The following is a 25,519-nucleotide window of genomic DNA, read 5'->3' on the forward strand; positions in this document are numbered from 1 at the left end:
GCTAGATGACCTAGGAAGTAACCCTTTGTGCTGATTTTTATCAATTCTTTGATAATATCTCCTCCAAATCTGGTCGAAGCAAAGAAAATTTTTGACCAATATGACAATGATTTCACCAAAAGAACCTTTGTGAGCATGCTTCAAAGACTCATAACTGCTCCAAGAGAAATCTGATAGAATTTCAAGCATGTCAAGTGGATATTATCAACAGATACTTAATTAGTCTTAATATGTCTAAATATCTAAAAAGTATTAGTATTAAAAAGGTTATGCAAAATTATTCTCTTTTCATTTTTTGTTTGTTATATGGATACAAATATAAGTGATACATGTACCAATACAGTATTTGTTGTGGTATGAAAGTGTAGTAATTAACATTTACTGCAACAATGTTAATTTACACAAATTAAGAAATAAACAAATGAATGAAAAATGTTGAACATGTACAATGAAATATAGTTTTAGAAATCGATAAGGCCAAATAGGCCTTATAATTTTTTTTAAACATAATTGAAGGACCATTTACACTCAGAACCGAGTCATCAGTAGGCAGTACAGATGTATTAAAACAACCTCGCATCATATTGCTAGTAGTGGGAGAAGCATTGTCGGGTAAATTTGGTCTTTTTAAAAATTTGGTCAATGGACATATAATGTTTGGTTCAAATCGAAACATAATGCTTTTAAGTCCCTATTACTTACATTGTACATAGAGGTGATGCTTCTTTGACAAATCCTTGTACATGAGAGTTGTCTGTCAAATCTTTATTTCACAAAGAATGAATTGCATAACCATGAACTGAGCTCAAAGCAAAATACTTTAATAATACACTTAGACAAAGAGCTAAATCCAGTGATATACTTTGAACTACAGGTCCTTCATGAACATCCATCGACCAAAACCATATCTCAATAACATGCCATACTACATGGTTGGATCAGAAGTCCTGAAAGACATGATTTTTTTATCGTATTTTAAGTATATATGCACAGGTTAAACCTTTATTGTGGTATAATAATTCAGTATCAAGCAACTATCAATTTTTTTCATGCACATATTGATATAGGTTGAGTGCCCCTCTGTTGGAAATAAGAACAAACCTCCACCTAATTTTAGTCAACTGATGAACACACATTCAAAACTATAAAATGTTATCTAAGACTTGTCAGTGTCTATTTACCATTGCCACTGAATCAGTGATATATGTACACATAAATATATACATGCAAGACTAAAATTTTAGAATACATATTAAGACTAAAACTGACATTCGGTCTTTACTGACAACTTCGTTCCCCAACTGACTTCATGATAAAATAAGATACCATATCTACATGTACAACCAATGAAAATCAAATATCCCTCTAATAGACTAGCATTAAAATCCCAGTTTTCTAAAATGGTAGCTAGGTGGAACCTAAAACTAAAAAAATTGAAACAATATATCTTAAATATTTCAAATGCATGTACATGTAAATATATAAGTTCTCCCAAATTCGCTATATCTTTCTTTTTTTGTCTTCTGTTGGAGACTGTATACAATTATATTCAGTTTGGTGTGGGTTGATGTTTGATTGTTGTACAATGTACATAAAACAGATGCTGCGCAGGGTGCAGCTTTATACGACCGCAGAGGTCGAACCCAGAACAGTTGGGGAACCCCAAGAATTCAAATTTTGAAGAAATCTAATAAACTTCAGTTTTTAACCCTTTAATGACATAGACCAATTTAAAAAAAAAATATATCAAGATTCTAAATACACGGATAGATTCAGCATTTCAAGGAACTCCAATAATTCAGTTTTTGATAAAATCAAAAACAGTTTAATTTTGAACCCTTTTGGCCTCTTATTTCCTAAACTGTTGGGACCACTCCCAAAATCAATCTCAACCTTCCTATTGAGGTTATTAACCTTGTTTAAATGTCATTGATTTCTATTCACTTATATAGTAAAGTTATTGTGCGAAAACCAAGAAAAATGCTTATTTGGGCCCTATTAGTTTTAGGGCCCTTAATTCCTTAACTGTTCGGACCAAAACTCCAAAATCAATCCTAACCTTCCTATTGTGGTGTTTAAATTTCATTGATTTCTATTCACTTATACTTAAGAAATTGTGCGAAAACTAAGAAAAATGCTTATTCAGGCCCTTTTTGACCCGTTATTCCTAAACTATTACGACCCAGCCCCCAAAATCAATCCCAACCTTCCTTTAGTGGTTTTGAATTTATAAAAATCCATTCACTAAAACTAAAGTCATTGTCTGGAAACTAAATGCGTCTTCGGACGAAGAGACGACGACAACATCATACCATTATACGACGCAAAAAAGTGTTTTGCTGTCGTATAAAAATTGTCACTTGACCAACAGAAAAACCTTACATTTTGTGTATGTCCAATGCATTATTGGAACTGATTTAAGCAAATGACCATTAGATTCAAGTCACCTTATATCACTTACTATTGTCGGCTGACCAGATAATCTGTCCCTCTTTAACTATAATTGATGTCATACAACAATCCCATTTCCATTGTGGCATCAGTTTGTATTGTGAAGTCAAAATTTTACAGGAACCTGGGTGATGTCCAGTCATGGCAGACAATAAGACGTTTAGGAAAACATGACCTAAAACCTCCTTCATATAAGACACAAATACATGGAAACCGAATCAAAATCACAAAACAGCTGTTACTATAAATGGACTAGAGTATATATGACTATCAAACAAATGTAGAGGAAAATGATGGGGAAGGGGCTAAATAGAGTTCAAGGGGAGCAAATTAGAGGGAAATTTTAAAGTTGAGTCATCTTTTTAGACGCAAGTTAAATGAGAGGGGGCAGGACCTTTTTCGGGACTTTGGGATCGGGTGTTTTTAAGTTCGGGATTTCAGGATTGACACTTTCGGGGTCAGGGATAACTTTTTTTCGAATTTCAGGATGTCAGGATTTGATATTTTTTAAATTCAGGACCTCACGATTTCATGTTTTTAAGCCGAGATTTTCACTTTTGACACGAATAGGTCGGGTTGATATTTCTGTCATTGGGGATAATATTGAGATAACTGGGATTAAACTGACCGTCAAACATGTCTAGAGAAGCACATCTCGAGAACCTTAACATTAATAAGCCAAAGTTTACCAAAAAGTTCGCGAAAATTAATATTTTTATATCTAGTATAGTAACAACATTAAAACGCTGGTACAAATTAGTTTCTCGTATTCGTAGAGGTCGTATAGTATAATGCATAATTAACAGTCTCGTAAGTGAGCTCTCTATAGTTATACGCTTTCATTTGTCCTTTGTATGCAATTGTTTCTCTTAATTGTTCATGTTTTGTTTTTTTCATTTCTGTACAGCTGAGTCGGACACTTTTATTTTTATTTAATATATATATATAAAATTTCCATTGCTTCTGGCAGTTATTTAGGGAGTAGTAAAACTGTGAACACTATAATTGTGCACCCCACCCCATTTGATTGGAAAACAAATGATTTTGAATTTAAAAAAAAGGTGCATGAAGTAACTGAATAGAAAAAAATAAAACGTACAGAAAACAGTAATGAGGACCCCCCCTCACCCTCGAGGCCCCTCATGGGGGGGGGGGGGGTCCTAGTAATCACATAATCACCATTTTTTTGCCAATATAATCACATAATCATTAAATATTTGCTTATCTTTAGTAATCAAATAATCATAAACTAAAAATACAGTCCTTGGTAATCAAATAATCATGAAATATTTGGCTTAATAATCAAATAATCATTAAAAAAACGGCCAAGTAATCACATAATCAAAAACCCCATGAGGGCCCTCACCCTCTAGACCCTCATTAAATTATTATGTATTCTCATCTGAAAATGTTGTAGAACTAGAAAGATTGTGTAGATTTATAAGATACACATCATTGAAAGTCTGTCCTCCTCGTTAGAAAAACTGTAATAATATTATAATGTTATTTATTTTCACACATGCGAAACACAATATGTATTATATATGAACTGTTATTTTCTCCGTAGCTATATGTACTAGTTTATGAGAATAAATCATTCATTCATTCATTCATTCCAGTGGCGGATGCAGGTATTTTCGAAAGGGGGGGTGCTAGCCCAGGGCAAAGGGGGGGTGCAGGGGGGGTGCAAACATATGTCCCGATTCAAATGCATTGATCGGCCAAAATAAAGGGGGGGTGCGGACCCCCGGAACCCCCCCTCTGGATCCGCCACTGCATTCATTCATTCAAAATTTAAATCATTCATTCATGCAATTTCGCAACCAAATCATCAACCTTATATTATAATTTATATCAATATGATCTATATCGACGTTATATATATTGATTTTTAAGTTTCCGTTTACAAAGTTGGATATTACGTAAGCAGAGCTAAATTTAGACACATAATATAAATGTGCATGTCTAGCTAGTTACCAACCAAATGAATAAATCTAACACGTACGCACTCGAATCAGGACGGATGGACTTGATTTGAGATACCAAATGGTAAGATGATTTTTTACGATTCTTTTACGATTATAAATTATAAATGTAGACAGTCCATCGTGAAGCCACGCCTCTAAAAGTCTGCTTGAATGTACATTATAATATAATTAGTAATATAATTGTCTATAATAATAATTATTGCTTCTTTAAACATGTTATTTTTTTCAATATAAATCGGCGTATGAAAATCGTGTTTTTAAAACATCAAATCAGCAGATTTTTATTGTAAATTACATTCTAGATTTTCTAGTTTCACTTTCGATTGATCAATTTTCCAGAAATTTGTTTAAAAATACGACTATCAACAGGCTTTTTCAAGTAAATATATATTGGATATAAACTTCATTTCTAGTTATGTAATACAAATTATTGTTTACACAAAAACAAAACAACTTAATGTGACATTTTAATCTGCTGAGAAAAAAAGGGGGGGGGGGGGAGGGATATATTAAAAAAAAAAGAAAAAAAAAAAGAATGAACCCAAATGCACGCTGACATTTGAGTCCATTTAATAAAATTTGCTGACTCAACGTATTGATCAGCTATATACAACACCTTTCATTTAATAAGGGAAAAGTCATGTAATCATTCACATCCTCCTAAATTTTCGTAATACCATCCTATAATTGGAAAATAATTCGGAAGAAAACACGAAATCTACAAATGCCTATAATTTCATTTTATAGCTTTCAAAATTTATTTACAAGATGTATATATTATTATTAAGTATAAACAATAAATGGACATTTGAGAAAAATTATTATTAATTTTAAAGAGCTTTGTGCCCCAGGGCCAAAAATAGGCCAAGAGTCGTACTCCTTTCAGTGTCAAAGGGTTGATTCATCTGCCAATTCAAATGGTGTTTTAAAATACGTAATGAAGTCGCTGGTTTTGTGCTGTGGTTAATCTCTTAATTTTCGCAAGTTTTTTTTTCTTATATTGAAGAATAATGGAAGTCGAGATTTTTTTTTTAAAATTATGAAAATACAATCATGATTCCTTTTTAAATATTATTGATGTAAGTTTTAGATGTTTTGAGTCTTAACTGCGCTTCCTTTTTTCCAGCCCTTCATCTACTATTTTTGTGTCCCACCTAAATGTTTTCTTTATCCCAAACTGATTTTCAAAGTTCTCTTAGACATAGCTGTAATAAATTTGTTAAAATTCTATTTAAATAATACTTAAGGAGAAGCATCTGTATATATGTTCTCAATTATAATTTTCTAATACTTGGCAAAAATAGGGATTTTACTATGGTTTTTTTTCTCGAAATAAATTATAAAAAGTATGATAAATTACCGTGCTACAATGTATTACTTAATTTATAACACGAAAAAATCCATAAATATTATATCGCACATCAGCTAAAGAATCATCGCATTTCGGCGTAGACAATCGCTCTTCAGCGTCCCCATCGCCTCTCCGATTCCTACATGTATGCACAATTCCATTTTCAAAAAGGTATGAAATACCCATCAAAAGGAGAAGGCGGTGTCCAAATGGATTCAAAATTCTGTAATTTTGTATACATAAGGAATAGTGTCAGGGGATACGTGTACGGTCCAAAAATTGATATGGGTAAGTCAATATTCATTCAATACAGAATCGTGACAGATTTACGAAACATGGCTCCAGTACCCCCTTATGGAGCTTTATCTATGATTAATGCATTCCAAACTTTAGCTTGGCAGGGGGTATCGATAAAACCTTTTAGTTGGAGAAATCCATCAGTATTTAAACTTATACAATTGTTATATGTTCGTAATATAAAAGAACTTAATAATTTTGAGAAGTATTAATGTGTTGCCGGAAAAAATCGTAATCGTTGATTGTGCATATCAACCCACCATTTTTTTCTCGAAATAATGTCCTGTACCAAGTCAGGAAAATGGCCATTGTTACATTATAATTCGTTTCTGTGTGTAATACATTTTAAAGTTGTGTTTCTGTTGTGTCGTTTGTTTCCTCTTATATTTGAGTGTGAATTGACATTGCTATAAGACGTGTCACGGTACTTTTCTATCCCAAATTCATGTATTTAGTTTTGATGTTATATTTGTTATTCTCGTCGGATTTTGTCTAATGCTTAGTTCGTTCCTGTGTATGTTACATTTTAATGTTGTGTTTCTGTTGTGTCGTTGTTCTCATCTTATATTTAATGCGTTTCCCTTAGTTTTAGTTCGTAACCCGGATTTGTCAGTGTTTTTTTTCTATCGATTTGTAAGTTTTAAACAGTGACATATATCATACTTTAATTAAGATTGTTAAATTATGCTAATTAATATCATGCCTGCATTTTTTTAAATTGTATTAATTGCATATTAATGAATAACCTAATTGTAATATTTGTCTATATCTTTATTTCTCAACAAACCAAATTACAATGGTATAGAGATACACACAATAATTACATAGTTCATATGTACAAACATACAAAATTATACGTTGCTTACTATGTTTAATGTAATATTAATTGTGCTTGATACCTATAAGCTGTATTGCTTTTGTAATAAAGAATATATATAAGTGTCATGTTCGATTGCTGTTATATATGTGTCATATATATATGACAAATAGAATAAGTGAAGATTGGCATCATCTTTTCGTTAAACATATACAATGAACAAATACAGTTAAACTAACGTTTTAAAGGGTATTTGGATAATTAATTAAGATAACAGAAATTGAATGTAAATCGTTTAAAATGTTGCATTTATTCCTTATATTAAGATGAATTCTCTGCTTACAAGTAAAAATTGCTTCTCCAATGAACAACGAATTGTATAAAAAGGATAGAATATTTTTAAGTTTATTTACCCTGGCTTATCTTTTTGAAAGAACATTACACGAATAATTATATTTGCAATTATCATATACATGTAGTTATACGGTTGCCGCACGCTCTTGTCAAAAACTAACATATATGCTTAAGACCTTGGTGTGTACCGGCATCCATTAAAAAGAAAGTATTAAAGGGTAGTCTGTGTTATCCGACACAGCTGGAGGACCAGAACAAAAACGGATAAAGCAGGGTGTCGGAATACTCAGGTTTTTTTCTGTAAGGATAGGCATATTTTGAACAGCGGTATACTACTGTTGCCTTTATTTATTTGGGACCATGAAACTGTGTCGGTTAAGCAGGATGTTGGAATATATCGTGTCTACATCTGATCTCTCTTATCGCACAATCCAAAAAACTATGTTACAAATTCAATTCAATTGAAAATATTGATTATTCAAATATCAAATGTACATTTCAACTAAAGGATTGGACAAAAGGCAATGCCTATACATGTAGCTTTACAAACGTTTTTACCACATTAATCAGTAATGATAAGGAATGAAATAAATCGTTTACGTGATATTTACTCAATTTCAAGAACTCACTGCAATCGATAGGTTTCTTTCAGGTGTATACAGGTATTTGGATCGCATGTTCAATGAATCAAGAATCGGCTTAAACTTGGCCGATGGGTCATGTGTTGGATCATTTCTGCCTGAAACTTTACGATTATCAACAACATGTAAAAATTTTAGAATTAGTTGAAACCTGTTTCTTGGAAACATCTTTCTAAACCACTTGTATTCTTGTTTCCCTTTCTTCCAGTAGCACTGTAGTGTTGGTCTCTTATTCAGTCCCATATTGTAAATAGCGGCAAGAAACCCTTTGAATTCATTAATTGTGAGCAGCCCAGTCTTAATCCATTGGTGAACACGTGAATGTCTACATCTGTTGATCCTTTGCATGTTGGTTTTGATAAATGATCAGGCATATCTGAAATATAAATGTCATCACATTAGAAAATGTAAACGCTAAATGATGTAAAATAGTTTTAACTGTAAATTCATTAAAAACGAGGATCTATGAAGATTCTTTTGGGGTGTTTTTGTTCTACTTGGGGCGTGGATCGTGGGTATTTATAAAGCCTATAAATATTACATATTTAATGTTTTTAAAACAAAAAGGGGTTTCTCACTTATCTAATTAATGAAATGAAACATGAATACGTTTTTGCATTGAAGTAAATGATTTTCGTTAATTCAAAATTATTTTTTTAATTTAAATGTTTATAGGTCTTTTAAGTAGTACCTTATTTTCGAAGGCAAAATAAGAATTGGACATCTACAATCCTACATTGCGTTCACAAACCGGGAAAAAGTAGTAACACACGATCATTATACAGTTTATATTCATGATACGCACACCCCCCAAAAAAAACTACTTCAACTTATCATATTGAAACAATTTTCAATAATGCCTTTGGTTGTAGATCTATTCACTTTGATAATTCTACTTGACTTTTCACTTCTTTTGTAATTATTTTAAACATTGGGAAATTGTGCTTATATTTCTTTTTTTTTTAAATGGGGATGGATTCGGGGGAGGTCAAAAATAATCATTAGATAAGAGTTTAGAAAATTCGCATGCAGTCGAAAATTTTGACTGGTAAATTATACTGATACATATACATTTTGTAGGAAAAGCAAAGCTATGAACCAACTCAATTACCTCCATGTGAAAGTATGACAAAATAGATATATACTCTATCAATAATATTGTATCAGGTTTTTATGAAGACAGAAATGCCAGAAAACTGAATAGCGAGCTTTTTTACCTGTTTGTTTCAAGGACTATCTTCTTCATAAGATTGGTTGTAAACATGAGCATAAAATATGCTATTGCAGGAGCTCCTCTGTTTGGCATATTCTTTACACCACTTTCACCTACAATAAATTCGGGGTCTTCAGCAATTTCTTCCGGCGGAAAAATACGGAACCAAGGATTTGCCATATTCACCATATTTGCCATATTTCGCAACGCTCCCGTTGACGTCATATATTCTAAGACGACTTTCATATTCGTGCAAATTCCCGTAGTTTTCCTCACTATACTATTTTGAAAAATGACAATTTTTCAAATGCAAAGAAAATGTTAATAGAAAAACTTGTAAATGCCGTTCAGATATTTTTTCAACTATCAATAAACATTTCAATTGTAAAAATAAACACCATTTGTTCTATAAATCGCATCAGTGTATGTTTAGTCTTGAAATTGAATTTTGCATGGAACGAGTTTATTGCCCTACAGGGTCATAAAGAATATTGAACTTATGTATGCATACATGTTTATACGGAAATAATACATGTTTGCACGTTGTTAAAATTTAATACGAATCTATAACGTATTATCGACAAATAATATTTCATTCAATGGTTGATGAATTCAACGGCGTATTAATTTTCGAGTGTTTTGCCGGAGTTAAACGGATTGTGGCATTGATAAACAATCAAACATAGCACGCGTAGCATATGAAAAATAAAAGAATTGATAGAGCATTATAGTTTGTTTTTTTATATTTTTCATGCGTTTTCTTGTGTTAAATCAAACGCTTTTCCTTTTAACATATTGTTGAATGATCAGATGTCTTTATTTTGTTCCATAAAAAATCTGTTATTATTATTTTGATTGCAGTGTACGTTTGTTTACATTCGTTTGTCCTTGTACTTGCAATGTGCTGTGACTACAGTTCGTTACTCTCGGAGTTTTTTTTTTTACAATTTTAGCCCTACAATCACTACTTTTGTTTTCGTGATTTTATAACATATAGATAATTATTTGATAGCAGAACACGTATGAAGATTTTGATAGTATGAAGGATTTTCTAACATGGTTTACAGTAAAATCTGTGTATGCAAGTCTATACGAAAAAATCTTTTTGTCTTTTAAATTTAAATTTTCATATATATGACTATAGTATCCTAACGTTTTGATGCTCCAACGCGGGTACCGGTTGTTGTTGCGAAAGTGACGTAATAAACGTCAACGTCAAACTATTGTTTACAATATACATAATAAAACCGTTGAATTTTTTAAATTTAACTGTCGTAGTTATCAAACCACTTATTTTCAACATTTTTAAAAGACAAAAAGCCGTCTTTGTTCTAAAAATATGATAAATATTTTTACCAATTAAGGGCCAAAATATTGGCCTTCTGGCATTTTTCAGATATTGCTTAGGCCAATTTATTGGCCCTATGATACAGAACTCGTTAATTAAAGATAAACCTAACATATAAGATAGGAAAATACTGAGGTGAAAAAAACAACAATCAATTGTGTTAGCATCGTTTTGCAAATGAATTTATTAATAATATATTTCATATTTTGTATATATTATAGTTCGTTTCTCTGTGTGTTACATTTTAATATCGTGTTTCTGTTGTGTCGTAGTTTTCCTCTTATATTTGATGCGTTTCCCTCAGTTCGTAACCCGGAATATTTTCCTACAGAGTTTTCGAACAGAGGTATAATACTGTAACGAAACTGAGTCTGGACTGAGAATGATTTCTAGCAGACAATATCTGCACGAGCTAAATTTTCCCCGGGAATTCAATCGAGCTCTCTAATTGGTTGAGAAGGGAAAAATATTTTTAATGCTAATGCGAGGTTCGTTACGTCACTAAAATTTAATGAATGAAAACAAAAAATCAGAAAGTAATAAATAATAATAAGCAATCTTTCTGGGAAAATAATAAAAAATAGTAATAATGAAATAAATAAATGAACCAAATAAAGAGTTCTTGAGACATTTGAAGTCTAAAAATGTAAAAAAGGTGGTTATAGTTCAATTGTTTCATAGGTTGAAAACTAGAGTTTCACTTTGATTAGGTACATAAACTTGCCATTATAGGTATTTTACACTTTGATTATGTACATAAACTTGCCATTATAGGTATTTTATACTTTGATTAGGTACATAATTTGCCATTATAGGTATTTTACACTTTGATTAGGTACATAAATTTGCCATTATAGGTATTTTACACTTTGATTATAGGTACATAAACCTGCCATTATAGGTATTTTACACTTTGATTTGGTACATATGTAACACTCCCAAACGTGTCCTTCACCCCCAACGTGTCAGATTCTCCCAAACGTGTCTTTTCTCCATAAACGTGTCCGAAATGTACAATATTTCCCAAACGTCTCCGATTTCATAACCCCCAAACGTGTCCGATAATTGTTATTCGCCAAAACGTGTCCAATATTTAACGCCAAAACGTTACACGTCTTTTAGCGCTTTTACATGTATCTCTTAAATAAAATCGCTGATAACGTTTACGGCAATTCTATGATGGGAGACACACGTGATGAAGATGTCATTTACCAGATTAAGTTAGTTCGATGTAGGTTTTTAATTATTATAATAATTGCAAAATTAATCTGTTATTATTAAGTAACTTTGACTGCAGTTGTTTATTGTCCATTCTAATATGACGTGCTTCTTTCGCTTTGTAAACAACACCGTGATAAAATTCTCGATATATCTATACTTAGCGCAGACTCCAAGATGTACACAAATGGCTGTTTAAATATGCCTCCCACGTAAATCCACATGTATCGTAACCTATGTGTAAACGGTTGTGGATTTCGCTGTGTTAACAATTACAATTGAATAAAACCCTACAGAACATTTATTCTGATTCTGACGCATAACAAAAAGAATTTACACATTAGAGAACAGAAAAATGGACAAAAACAAAATAAATTAAAATTCCGCGAAATTCCAGTAATGATTTTGGCGCATTAACGTCATTTCAAAACATGACGTCATACGAATGAAAACGTCAAAGCTGAATCTTTTTCTATTGCGTTTACCTTCTAAACTCGGATACAATTGCATAAATAAATTATTGAGGTAGGTGTTGCTTGTTTTCTGTTCTATTGCATTATTCGCACATTTACTGATTTCAGCAAGTCAACATGGCGGCTCCTTGGTTACAACATGTCAACAGTGAATTTGACGGTAGCTTACGATAAAAAATGTAAATTTAAAATTGCAAATGTTTGGTTTAGAGAGAAGTATCAAAAGTAATCACATTTTTTTTTCTAGCGGTTAGTTAAGAAATCATTCATGCAGGGTTATTAGATTTGTTTTACATTTATCGAACAGTGGGTAAAATAGAACAGCCACACACACGGTATACCCATCATCGCTTCAGTTTTTTAATGATCGTATTTGTCCTATTAGAATCGAAATAATTCATGGAAGCCATAGATTTGTTGTAAATTTACACATGGCCTGGGCCGTGATATTCGTTAATTTTATCCCTCGCTAACGAAATTCGAATATCACGGCCCAGGCCATGTGTAAATTTCCAACAAATCTATGGCTTCCATGAATTATTTCTTAAGTTGCAAGTGTTTCATATTCGTTTAGAGCGAACATACACATAGTTCTGAAGTTGAATTAATCGTTAACTTTGTTAATTATTTTGTACTTATAAACTCCGATGATGCCTTTTATATTTATCCGAATATTGCATGCCGGGGTTTTAACAGTATTTTTTTTTTAACTTTTGTCAATAGTTTGTGTGTATTTCAAAAGCCCATCAAATTATAAACTTGTTATCCGGGTTTTTAATAAATTTTAGGTTTCCACCATTACTAAAGACACACGATAAGAAACATAAAGTCCAGTGCCAAATATTTCATGCATAAGTTTTATAGATTCTTTTTTTAGCTCACCTGTCCCAAAGGGACAAGTGAGCTTATGCCATCACTTGGCGTCCGTCGTCGTCCGTCGTCTGTCGTCGTCTGTCGTCGTCGTAAACTATTTCAAGAATCTTCTCCTCTGAAACTACTGGGCCAAATACTTTCAAACTTTAACTGAATGTTCCTTAGGGTATCTAATTTATAAATTGTATCCGAAGTTTTGATCTATCAACAAACATGGTCGCCATTGCTAAAAATAGAACATAGGGGTCAAATGCAGTTTTTGGCTTATAACTCAAAAACCAAAGCATTTAGAGCAAATCTGACATGGGGTAATATTGTTTATCAGGTCAAGATCTATCTGCCCTTAAATTTTCAGATGAATCAGACAACCCGTTGTTGGGTTGCTGCCCCTGAATTGGTAATTTTAAGGAAATTTTGCTGTTTTTGGTTATTATCTTGAATATTATTATAGATAGAGATAAACTGCAAACAGGAATAATGTTCAGCAAAGTAAGATTTACAAATAAGTCAACATGACGGAAATGGTCAGTTGACCCCTTTAGGAGTTATTGCCCTTTATAGTCAATTTTTAACCATTTTTCGTAAATCTTAGTAATCTTTTACAAAAATCTTCTCCTCTGAAACTACTGGGCCAAATACTTCCAAACTTTAACTGAATGTTCCTTAGGGTATCTAGTTTGTAAATTGTATCCGAAGTTGTGATCTATCAACAAACATGGTCGCCATTGCTAAAAATAGAACATAGGGGTCAAATGCAGTTTTTGGCTTATAACTCAAAAACCAAAGCATTCAGAGCAAATCTGACATGGGATAATATTGTTTATCAGGTCAAGATCTATCTGCCCTGAAATTTTCAGATGAATCAGACAACCTGTTGTTGGGTTACTGCCCCTGAATTGGTAATTTTAAAGAAATTTTGCTGTTTTTGGTTATTATCTTGAATATTATTATAGATAGAGATAAACTGTAAACAGCAATAATGTTCAGCAAAGTAAGATTTACAAATAAGTCAACATGACGGAAATGGTCAGTTGACCCCTTTAGGAGTTATTGCCCTTTATAGTCAATTTTTAACCATTTTTCGTAAATCTTGGTAATCTTTTACAAAAATCTTCTCCTCTGAAACTACTGGGCCAAATACTTCCAAACTTTAACTGAATATTCCTTAGGGTATCTTGTTTGTAAATTGTATCCGAAGTTATGATCTATCAACAAACATGGTCGCCATTGCTAAAAATAGAACATAAGGGTCAATGCAGTTTTTGGCTTATAACTCAAAAACCAAAGCATTTAGAGCAAATCTGACGTCGGGTAATATTATCAGGTCAAGATCTATCTGCCCTGAAATTTTCAGATGAATCAGACAACCTGTTGTTGGGTTGCTGCCCCTGAATTGATAATTTTAAGGAAATTTTGCTGTTTTTGTTTATTATCTTGAATATAATTATAGATAGAAATAAACTGTAAACAGCAATAATGTTCAGCAAAGTAAGATCTTCAATTAAGTCAAATGACCAAAATTGTCAATTGACCACTTAAGGAGTTATTGCCCTTTAAAGACTTTTTTCACAATTTGTTCATCATGTTGACTTACTTTAAAAAATCTTCTCCTTTGAAACTGCTGTATCAATTTCAGCCAAACTTAGGCTAAATGAGTTTCAGAGTATCTAGTATAAATTTTATATTTTATTTCCTTGTATGTCAAGAAACATAGCTCCTATGGCTAAAATAGAACATAGGAGAAAATGATTTTTTGTTTTGGCTTTTGAAGAAAATAGGACGATCCAAAAAACATTTAAATAAATTGAAAAGCCAAAATAATCATTGATGAGAGATTTAACCAAAAGAATTAAGGTGAGCGATTCAGGCTCTTGAGAGCCTCTTGTTTTTATGAATATTACTGTTATGTGATCAACGCCGGTTTTAAATGCAAATTGATTTTGTAGTGTATAAATAAACTTTAGAATGTTGATTACGTATTGTCTAGTTGCAAATACTTTATGCATATTTAGAGCGCACAATAGTTTTGCAAGTTTTAATGTGTTTACAGTTGTACTGTACACATGTTATAGTAGAAATAAAAGGTACTATTTGGTTTTTCTATCTCAATTTTCTTGGAAGACTAGGACTCCATAAATTGTTTCTAAATATATCATAGTGAATGTTACAAACGTAGTTCCGTCGACATTTTCTAACGAAGTGTAAACCGTTGTCCATATAATGAATTCAATGCGACTGTGATACACGTGAGAGGTAATGCTAGCCATAAAACCAGGTTCAATCCTCACTTTTTTACCAAAGGAATTGCCTGTACCAAGTCAAAAATAAGTCAGTTATTTTCAATTCGTTTTATGTGTTTGAGCTTTTGATTTTGGCATTTGATTTGGAACTTCCCTTTTTGAATAGAAAAAGATACGACCGATACAGTTAAGTCTGCCTCATGTCTTGACTTACATCAAGAAATTGACAATCAGGGTCGGTGGAAAACAAACCATTACGACAAAAGAGATCATGATTTCAGCTTCCCAATGGTGACCTTTTCATTTTATGTAGCATCATTCCATCAGCGCCTGTATATGGAGTATTTATCTCCCAATTGTTACAATACACCCCGGTTTGTATTTCCTTTCATGATTTCCTTGATAGAGGGTTGCTGCTCATTAGAAAGCTTTTACACCAATAATTTTCTGTTTTTGCATTTTCCTCGTTACAAAGTTATTAAGTTTTGATCTTTCAAGAATGCATAATTTCATCCCGAGTATAACTTCTTTTCATAATTGTGATATTTAATCTAGTCATTTTTCTTTTCTATTTACCATCACTAGGTGATTCTGTAATGATCACTAAAAGATGATTTTACAAGCGAATCACCTTCACAATGCAGGCAATAGATTACATTTGTTATCTAGGAGAAGAATGATTTGAACATGTTGAACGAAATTTGACACATAAGTATCGTTATATTCTTAAAGGTTATGTACTGAAACTACCAGACTGATAATCAAATCAAATATTGATAATTCCCAGAACGTGTGGTGACTTTTCACTGAGACAATGTCTGCTGGTGGTGGTACGTACGTATCACATAAGACACATTATGCTCGCCTTGGTCATGCTACACAGCACTTATTACCAAGCTTTCTACAAGAGGTTCTCCTGCAATTTGAAAATCCCAATCAGATTTATATCAATTGCAGTCGAAACAGATCTTTAAGTCGTCGACTCAAACCCGGAGATTGGGAAAGACTTAAACATGCTGTACAAAAAAAATACTTTGACTTTGATATTCCTCTAATATATTCTATTTTGCGAAATCTGCATGAGCCATCTGCTCGACCAACCAGGGGATGGGAACATTCAATCGATCCATTGGTTAATGAAATCGAAATTGGAGATGATATGGAAAGATGTCGTAGAATAAGAAATAAAATTATACACAGAGGAAATACCAGAGTTAACGATCAGGAATTAAACAAATATTTCTATGAATTCAGAACCATTGCAGATAGATTGGAAAAGTTTTGTCGAAAACATAATAATGAGTTTGTTTTGGAAGTGGATCACTTAAAAACATGCAGTATGGACGAAGCTACTGAACTAAGGTATTTAGATGACCTTACGGATTATCAAGAAAAAGACAAAGAAAATGAGTCAAAAATATCAGATCTGGAACTCAAACTTAGCGGTATGCATATGTATATTATGGTTTTGATATGCTTATCCTTATAACATTAATCAGATGACTCTACTCTAGAGCACGGAAAACGTATTTCCATTTCTTGATAATACTACATACCGATCAATCAAAACATGCTCATCATTCCAACATATTAACACTAGAAATAACACACATATGCAGTAACAAAACAATAGATTCAAAGTGACTATTTAAATTTGCAAAAAATACTTCTTATTAGTATGCACTTACAATTAGTGCCATTTGTCATACTCGCTGGTATGTGTAACTATTTGATTAAATTACAGACACATAATTAGCAGTCTAAATTCATTTTGAATGCAATATTATAATAATCATTATTTTGATTTGATATTTTACAGCTATAAGAATAACAGGATCAAGTGGAGACGTCGAAAGTAGGTATTAGATACATATATTGTCTGATATTAGGTAGGTTACAAAATTGTTCTAAATAAGGACTGTCAAAGTAAGTTACAGGACAAATATGGCGACCAGTTTTTATGTTTGCCCACAATCTGGCAGCAATTGAAAGGTCAATAATCTATATTAAATAAACCACCCAAACTATAGAATGATTTTATAAAATGATATGCTACAATGCGATTTGTTCTTGAAGTTACTTTTTTCCATTTTTCGTTTTTGTGTCGAATCATTTCTTCAACATTTTTATAAATTTTTGGCTTAAAATATTTTTTACTTAAGGAATCATTGAAGAGGCATTTTTAAAGAAAAAAACATCTGTTGCAGTAAAATAGGTAAAAAGTGTAATTGTTATAACTGTTTGTTATTAGTAAAGTACTATTTGTTACACATCAAATTTGTGTTAGTCGAATGAAAGAAGCAGGAGAACAGACGCTTTAAAACATAGAAAATGAAACTATGTGATTGAATAACATGTTAATAATCACAATCTAAATCAGCACGTAAGTATTTGGGTTAAGTAAGTAGTTCAATCTTTACAAAAGCCACACGTCGTTATATATATGCTAATCTTAAAACTACGCAATGATCATTCAAGTAGTGATGAATAAAAAATAACTCTGGCTTCAAGCGGCAAAACTTAACAATGCTGATGTGTGAAAGGCCATAATCGCTCATGATGCCGTAAACTTTTCACACCGCGGAATATCATACCATTTAGGAGATATACACGTGAAGTGTTATAACAGTTCTACTGGCAAACAGCGTTTAATCCAAATTAAATATACACCAATAATTCATATTGTATCTTATAGTCTCCATATACACATGAAAGCCCTTGAAAATTTTGAATTACAATTCAGAATTGAGAACACTTAGTGTGCGTAAAATATGTAACTGCTTCAAACTTTTACTCGCTATTATTCAAAGTAATATTCAGAATATGTCCTTTAAAATAGTACATCGTTGATACAAATATCGGAATAACAGAAGATTTGCATATTTTTTGGAACTGTCTAAAGTTACAACTTTAAAGTTACAATACGTTTTGACAAGTCAAGATTGACATTCTTAAATTGAATATATGAACGGTTTCAATCAATGCATTGCACCACTTTAAATAACGGTTCCATGATTATTAGCACAATTATTTTGAATACCTAGTATCTATTTATTTTGAATTTTTTCAGTTATTGAAACTCTTCAAGATTTAAAGTGTGTCGAGGGTGTCAGCGTGACTTTACAGTGCTTACTTACCGGACCTGAGCATCAAGCAAAATGGTCTAAGGACGGAAAAGAAATTTTATTTGACAAAGAAGTTACTCGAGCACATTTATGTTTTCTGGAGAAGGATGTCAATGTTCAGGCTTACAAACTCATTTTTCCAAAGATAAAACAGGCTGAGAGGGGTACATATACTTTGCAGGTTGGAGATCAACGGTGTGAATGTTTCCTTGATATAACAGGTATTTTAAAAAATGGTCACTCTCTCAGCCATGAGAGTAAATTTACACCCTCGTATCAGCAAATTAAAATATGGAATTTTTACGTGAAGTATGATAAAATTTAATAAGTCATTCTCATTTTCATACTCTTTATTTTGCATTTTTGTTGATTATATTTTGGACTGATAATTGAAACGTCATGAAATTAGAATGATCTATCAAAAATCATATGGAAGAAATCGCTTATCAGTGCAGTAAAATATTCAAATTTTGTGTAATTTTGTTTATCTCGGGTGTAGTTACTGTCTAAAATAAATCGATGCTATAAGTTCTTTATCACATATTATTTAACAATTTTTTTAACATATATTTGTTTTCATTTTTTTTACTAGCTAAATACCTTCAAGTTATACTTTACAAAGTTTATATAATTACAATAAAATCTATGTTATAACAGTTATAGCTATAGAAATGACTATTGGTATAATTTGAGTAGGAAATAGGACTATCTAAGCTTGGACAACAATTTAATTTTTAGAGACAAACGTGAGTCTGTTGTACGAATTCTTTATCCTGCTATTTACGATTAGTTTATTTATAAGACGACACGTGCTTCTGGCGTTCAAAAAATTATCAAGGACACCATGACGGTAAGAATAAAAAGATGTAGCATGATTGCCAAGGAGACAACTTTCACTGAAATGATATAGAAGTATACACTTATAAGATATCATATGGCCTACAGAAATAAGCAAACCTTTTACCGAATTGTCAGTAAAAAAACTAAAAAAGCTAAAAGTAGTGAGTCAATTAAAACGAGCAAACTAACGGCCTAAATTTATGTAAAAAGTAAATAACGAAAAACAAAATATGATAGATAGTCACAAATGATTATCTCTGAACTACATGTACAAGGTCCTGGCTCTGATCAGGCACACACACACTATTGCGGGTTAAGATAATGTTATTGTACATATTGTGAAATCTTCTCTCCTTACCGGGACAGTGGTATAACATTAAACAACATAAGACAAATAATAAATATTTCTTGAAAGGGCTTTTTTAGTTGGTTTTTTTTTTCTAATTCAGGTTACACAAGTGATTCTTTTGTAATCAAAACACATATCTGAAGTACAAAAACTAAAAATAAGTATCTATTAATTACGACTTTGATTGTTAGAAGATATGCGCGTCTGGCGTACAATATGCAAATCCTGAAATCAATGATTAGTGAATTATTTTTCTGTTTTAATGGTTTTACACTAGTCATATTTTGGACGGTTTATAGCTTGCTCTTCTACGTGAGTTAAGGCTCTATGTTAAATATCGTACATTGACCTATAATGGTATACATTTACAAATTGTGTATTTGGAGAGTTGTCTCATTGGCACTCATGCCACATCTTCTAATAACTACGACTTAGAATGATATGGTCATCAATTTAAAATAAATGTTGACAAATGAAGGCAACAGCAGTATACCGCTGTTCGAAATTTATAAATCGTTTGAGAAAAAACAAATCCGGGTTACAAACTTAAACTGATGGAAACATATCAAATATAAGAGGAGAACTACGACACAACATAAACACAACATTAAAATGTAACACACACAGAAATGAACTATATTTTAACAATGGCCATTTTCCTGACTTGGTCCGGAACATTTATAAAAAAAATGGTTGGTTGAACCTGGTTTTGTGGCATGCCAAACCTTAAACTTTTGATTTTTAGAACATAACGAATTTCCTATCCAAGGAATTTATATAACCTTAGCTAGGTAAACTATTTTGAAATTTCTTGTAGTCTCTTTAACTGTGTTCTTTTTTGGGGGGAATTCTACTTTTCTATTCTCATGATTCTCGCGATACGCCTGAATTCATGAGTCTTTGCATACAGAAAGCGAGTATGACGTACAAAACCTCACTCATGTAGTCTCTTTAACTGTGTTCTTTTTTTTTGGGGGGGGGGGGGGAATTCTACTTTTCTATTCTCATGATTCTCGCGATACGCCTGAATATCAAATATAAGAGGAGAACTACGACACAACATAAACACAACATTAAAATGTAACACACACAGAAATGAACTATATTTTAACAATGGCCATTTTCCTGACTTGGTCCGGAACATTTACAAAAAAAAAAATGGTTGGTTGAACCTGGTTTTGTGGCATGCCAAACCTTAAACTTTTGATTTTTAGAACATAACGAATTTCCTATCCAAGGAATTTATATAACCTTAGCTAGGTAAACTATTTTGAAATTTCTTGTAGTCTCTTTAACTGTGTTCTTTTTTTGGGGGAATTCTACTTTTCTATTCTCATGATTCTCACGATACGCCTGAATTCATGAGTCTTTGCATACAGAAAGCGAGTATGACGTACAAAACCTCACTCATGTAGTCTCTTTAACTGTGTTCTTTTTTTGGGGGAATTCTACTTTTCTATTCTCATGATTCTCACGATACGCCTGAATTCATGAGTCTTTGCATACAGAAAGCGAGTATGACGTACAAAACCTCACTCATGTAGTCTCTTTAACTGTGTTCTTTTTTTTTTGGGGGGGGGGGGGAATTCTACTTTTCTATTCTCATGATTCTCGCGATACGCCTGAATATCAAATATAAGAGGAGAACTACGACACAACATAAACACAACATTAAAATGTAACACACACAGAAATGAACTATATTTTAACAATGGCCATTTTCCTGACTTGGTCCGGAACATTTACAAAAAAAAATGGTTGGTTGAACCTGGTTTTGTGGCATGCCAAACCTTAAACTTTTGATTTTTAGAACATAACGAATTTCCTATCCAAGGAATTTATATAACCTTAGCTAGGTAAACTATTTCGAAATTTCTTGTAGTCTCTTTAACTGTGTTCTTTTTGGGGGGGAATTCTACTTTTCTATTCTCATGATTCTCGCGATACGCCTGAATTCATGAGTCTTTGCATACAGAAAGCGAGTATGACGTACAAAACCTCACTCATGATATCTGCAAAGAGTTTATTCTTAACAATATGTTCGATGCAACTGCTGGTTGATATTTCCCTCGAGAGCCCAGTATTCACCACTTTGGTGTCAACATGAATGGTAAGTCATATAGTCATACATATTTGAAAAAAAAAGATGGAACTGTCGATTCCTCAAGGTTCTTCAACTTCGAATTTTATTTTAGTCGTCTTTTTTATTTATTTTTTTTATTTGAACATCACTGATGAATTTTTGTAGACCAACGTTCCAAGCATCTTCAATGAGCTTACTAATAGTATGTTATGAGAATGTTCTCCCAAATTCATTTACTTTTCTATCCACTGAAATACCATTCAAACCACTATTAAGATTACAGATTTTATAGTTCATTTACAATACAAACAAACCTAGTAATTACGTCATGATTTATTTTGTAAATATATAGAAAAAGCGATGAAGGATAATGTTTTTTTTCCGTTTCTAAACTACCCCTCCTCCCCCTAAGAAAACAAAATAAATATGTTTATTTTTTAACATCGATTTTCGATATGTCGTCTATTCTTTAATATAGTTAATAATGTTTCTGTTATATTTTCCTCTGAATTCTGAAAAATTTTATTCAAATGCACTATTTTTATTTATGTAAAGATGCAGTACTTTTTGTTAACTTTACCTTTTTTTCAATTTATGCTTTTATTCACAGAAAGAACACCTACATTAATAAATCTCCGGCAGTACCAAGAAGAACTTGCCGAGATAGCTTTAACTGGTGAAAATACTATCATATGCGCTGGTACGAATTCAGGAAAGACTTATATAGCATTCCACATAATAGAAGATCATCTTATAAAACATCCTGAAGGTAAGAAGTAAAATCCCAAAAATACAGAACTCTCAGGAAAAATTAAAACGAAATGTACCGATATAAAAAATGACTAATGAATCCATGAATGTTCAAAAACAATCAAATATTTTTTATTAATTATTTTCAAGTTTTAAATAGAAATAACAGTTATTGTTTTCAATGAACTAGTGTTCATTTTCAAGGGGCTAGCTTAAGCCCGAATCTGGGTGCAGGATTTTCGCGCAATGCTAAAGAATAATTGGTGGCCCAGTGCTGTTTTCTGCTCTTTGGTCGGGTTGTTGTCCCTTGGACGCATTACCCGTTTCATTTTTCAATTTTTTTTTATTAGTTACAAATAAAAATACTAAAATGAAGAAGTGAAAAAAATGATCCCGAAAATTTTCTTTGCAAACCTTGCAATACTTACAACCACTTTTCATACACAGAAAAAATCATTGGCTACGTGTTTGGTGCTCAGAACTCAAATTAAAGTGATCAGATTTCTATCTTTAGTCGATTCTTTTAAATTGGGTTAATTACTTTATTTCTTATATTTAAAACACACTTAAACTTTCAAAACAATTTTGAAAAACAAAATGAATTGATAAAGTTGATACAAGTTCGAAAGTAGAAATAGAACTGCATTGTAGATATTTCTCATATATTTGAGGAATCAGAATTCTGGATAAAACAGTTAATATGCATATATATTTTCACTAATGTTACTATGTTTTCATTTTATTCCAAATAAATCTCAATATAAAGTTAAACGTACTTTTAAAGGTAAGGTTGCGTTCATTAACAGAACCAATATTCTCTTGGGACAACAATACGAAAGAGCATGTGATGTATTTTCAACTCTGTTCTATCAGGTATATATATTTTATGTTACATATTTAAGTCTTATTTTTTTCACTTTAGCAGTTCTTTTTTCCAATACTAAACATGCTAGATTTAGCAAAAACTATTATATTATAACTATTTGTATTCACGTATAATACCTTTAATGCCCGCGTCACACTGTCCCGATTTTTATATACGATGGACACCCGAATGCGAAAATTGTAAGTTCGTACGAAGTTGGTCCCGATCTCGTTAACATACCAAAAAGTGACCGAAGCAAGTACGATGAATAACGAAGTCTATACGATGGTGCCGAAATTATATACGATAGCAAAAGATGGACATACGAAGGTTAACCGAACACGGGTATTTAAGCTTCATATCTCAGCCGAAGCCTACACGATGGATCACGAAGGCTACACGATGGATGACGAAGGCTACGATGGATTACGATGATGGCGCGATGAAGATACGATGTCTAAAAAACGTGTACAGCTTACGATGCATTTAAATTATATGCCGAAGGCATCACGCGTTTTAAATTGTTTGATCAATATTGAATATATATTATATTGTACATCTAATTCCTGGTTTAAACATAAGACGGATCTTTTTGTCTAATTCTTATAAAACTTAGTTTATTATCCCCTCGCCTAAAAAAATAGTTTTTGTATCAAATATGCATATTCAATTTACCATTTTCTGCATGTGTCATATACAAATATAGTGTCCATATTTGTCCCCAATATGTTACATACGAGGGGATGCCACGCTCGGCTTTGCCTTGTTTGAACTGTAAAACGTGTGCACTAGTCTGAATAATCACCCATAATTATACCCATTTTTACTGATCTATCTTAAAGGTAAGGTAATGGGTTCCTTGATCCCTTTTATTCAAAAAGAGCTCTTTCCAGGAGAATATCATAATAATATAAACAAAAGGAAGGATGTGGGGAAAGCAACAAATGCGGCAAAATATGACATATAGAAAACAAAATGGTTATGGAGTAAACATTCGTATGACAACAACTCAGACGATACATAAAAAATCAGAATAATGAAGAAAAAGTTGGTTTCCCTATATACGTGTACCTGCAGTGTTGGTTTACGAGGCGCGTTTATGATTTTCATTATGTTACTTGGTATGAAAAATTGACAAAAAATAACATTTTACTTGTAAAAGTAAATCCTGAGCCTGTAATAGCTGCTATTCTTGTTCCATTTGAATTAATAGAAACAACGCTCTCGCCTATCTTGTTCTCATAGAATCATATGATATGAGCTCCATGTTTTGTGAACGTCTTTCTCAACTGTCGTATTAGACTGACCAGTGCATATCGCGCATGGCACTTTAAATGTATTTTTGCGCGAAAATTAACTTACATTTAGCTGGATTTACTGCCGTCGTAGTTCCATCTTGTCGCCTTCGTACTTTTATTCGATGGCAACACGACGGGATTACGAGGTCTTCACGAAGTCGTGTTGCCATCGTAAGACCTTCGGGTAGCTTCGTGATTCATTCGTGTAGACATCGTAATGTCAAAACTGCCCGATGGTAACGATGGAAACACGAATGCAATACGATGTTCAAAGATGCATTCCCGGTGACATTACGATGGTGAGGATGGTGATATGAACTCAATACGAACCCTCAACATCGGACGCACCTTCGGGGATTTTTTAACATGTTAAAAAATTTAGAACCCTTCGCGAAGTTATCCCCGAAGGCTAGAAAAGTGGCCGATGGTTCTACGATGGTTAAAGATGGCACTACGAATAGCCCGTTCTGGATACGATCAGTCCCGATTTTGAAAATTTCAATAATCGTGTTGACATCGGCATAAAAATCGGGACAGTGTGACGCGGGCATAAGCGAAAACATGAATAAACGAAAATTCTGAAGTCAAGCAAATTATGCAAACAATCAGACAATCGACCCTTAAATGAATAGATGTACAAACACCAATGGACATCCAATGCGCAAAATCAAACTTATCAAGTAGTCAGCTGTACATGGCCATTATATAAATAACACATAGCTGAGAGAGTGATAGAGCAGATTGTTACCCCGAGAAAACATTTTGGTGGGGTACCAATTGCTCTATCACCCTCTCAGCTATGTGTTATCTAATTTATTATACTTAATGTCCTATCATATAGTCCTTTACAGATTAGTATTTTCTATGACGTCACGTACATAACAACGTTTAGGGTATTAGACAAAAGTTAAGCAAGATGTTTTATTTTTTTAATTTTCACAGTCA

General features: G+C 32.4%; 1 protein-coding gene across 1 annotated transcript in view; it reads left to right on the top strand.

Moving 5' to 3' along the window:
* Window positions 1-15,823: 15,823 nt before the first annotated feature.
* Window positions 15,824-25,519, top strand: part of LOC139488715 (antiviral innate immune response receptor RIG-I-like) — a 37,806-nt gene continuing 28,110 nt past the window's right edge. The window contains exons 1-5 of the mRNA XM_071274535.1: window positions 15,824-16,709; window positions 17,084-17,119; window positions 18,335-18,610; window positions 22,272-22,430; window positions 23,196-23,284. Of these exons, the coding sequence (XP_071130636.1) occupies window positions 16,079-16,709; window positions 17,084-17,119; window positions 18,335-18,610; window positions 22,272-22,430; window positions 23,196-23,284 (1,191 nt within the window). The 5' untranslated portion in view covers window positions 15,824-16,078. The remainder of the gene's footprint in view (window positions 16,710-17,083; window positions 17,120-18,334; window positions 18,611-22,271; window positions 22,431-23,195; window positions 23,285-25,519) is intronic.

Source organism: Mytilus edulis, chromosome 9 (genome assembly GCF_963676685.1).
Source record: "Mytilus edulis chromosome 9, xbMytEdul2.2, whole genome shotgun sequence".
Classification (NCBI taxonomy): domain Eukaryota; kingdom Metazoa; phylum Mollusca; class Bivalvia; order Mytilida; family Mytilidae; genus Mytilus; species Mytilus edulis.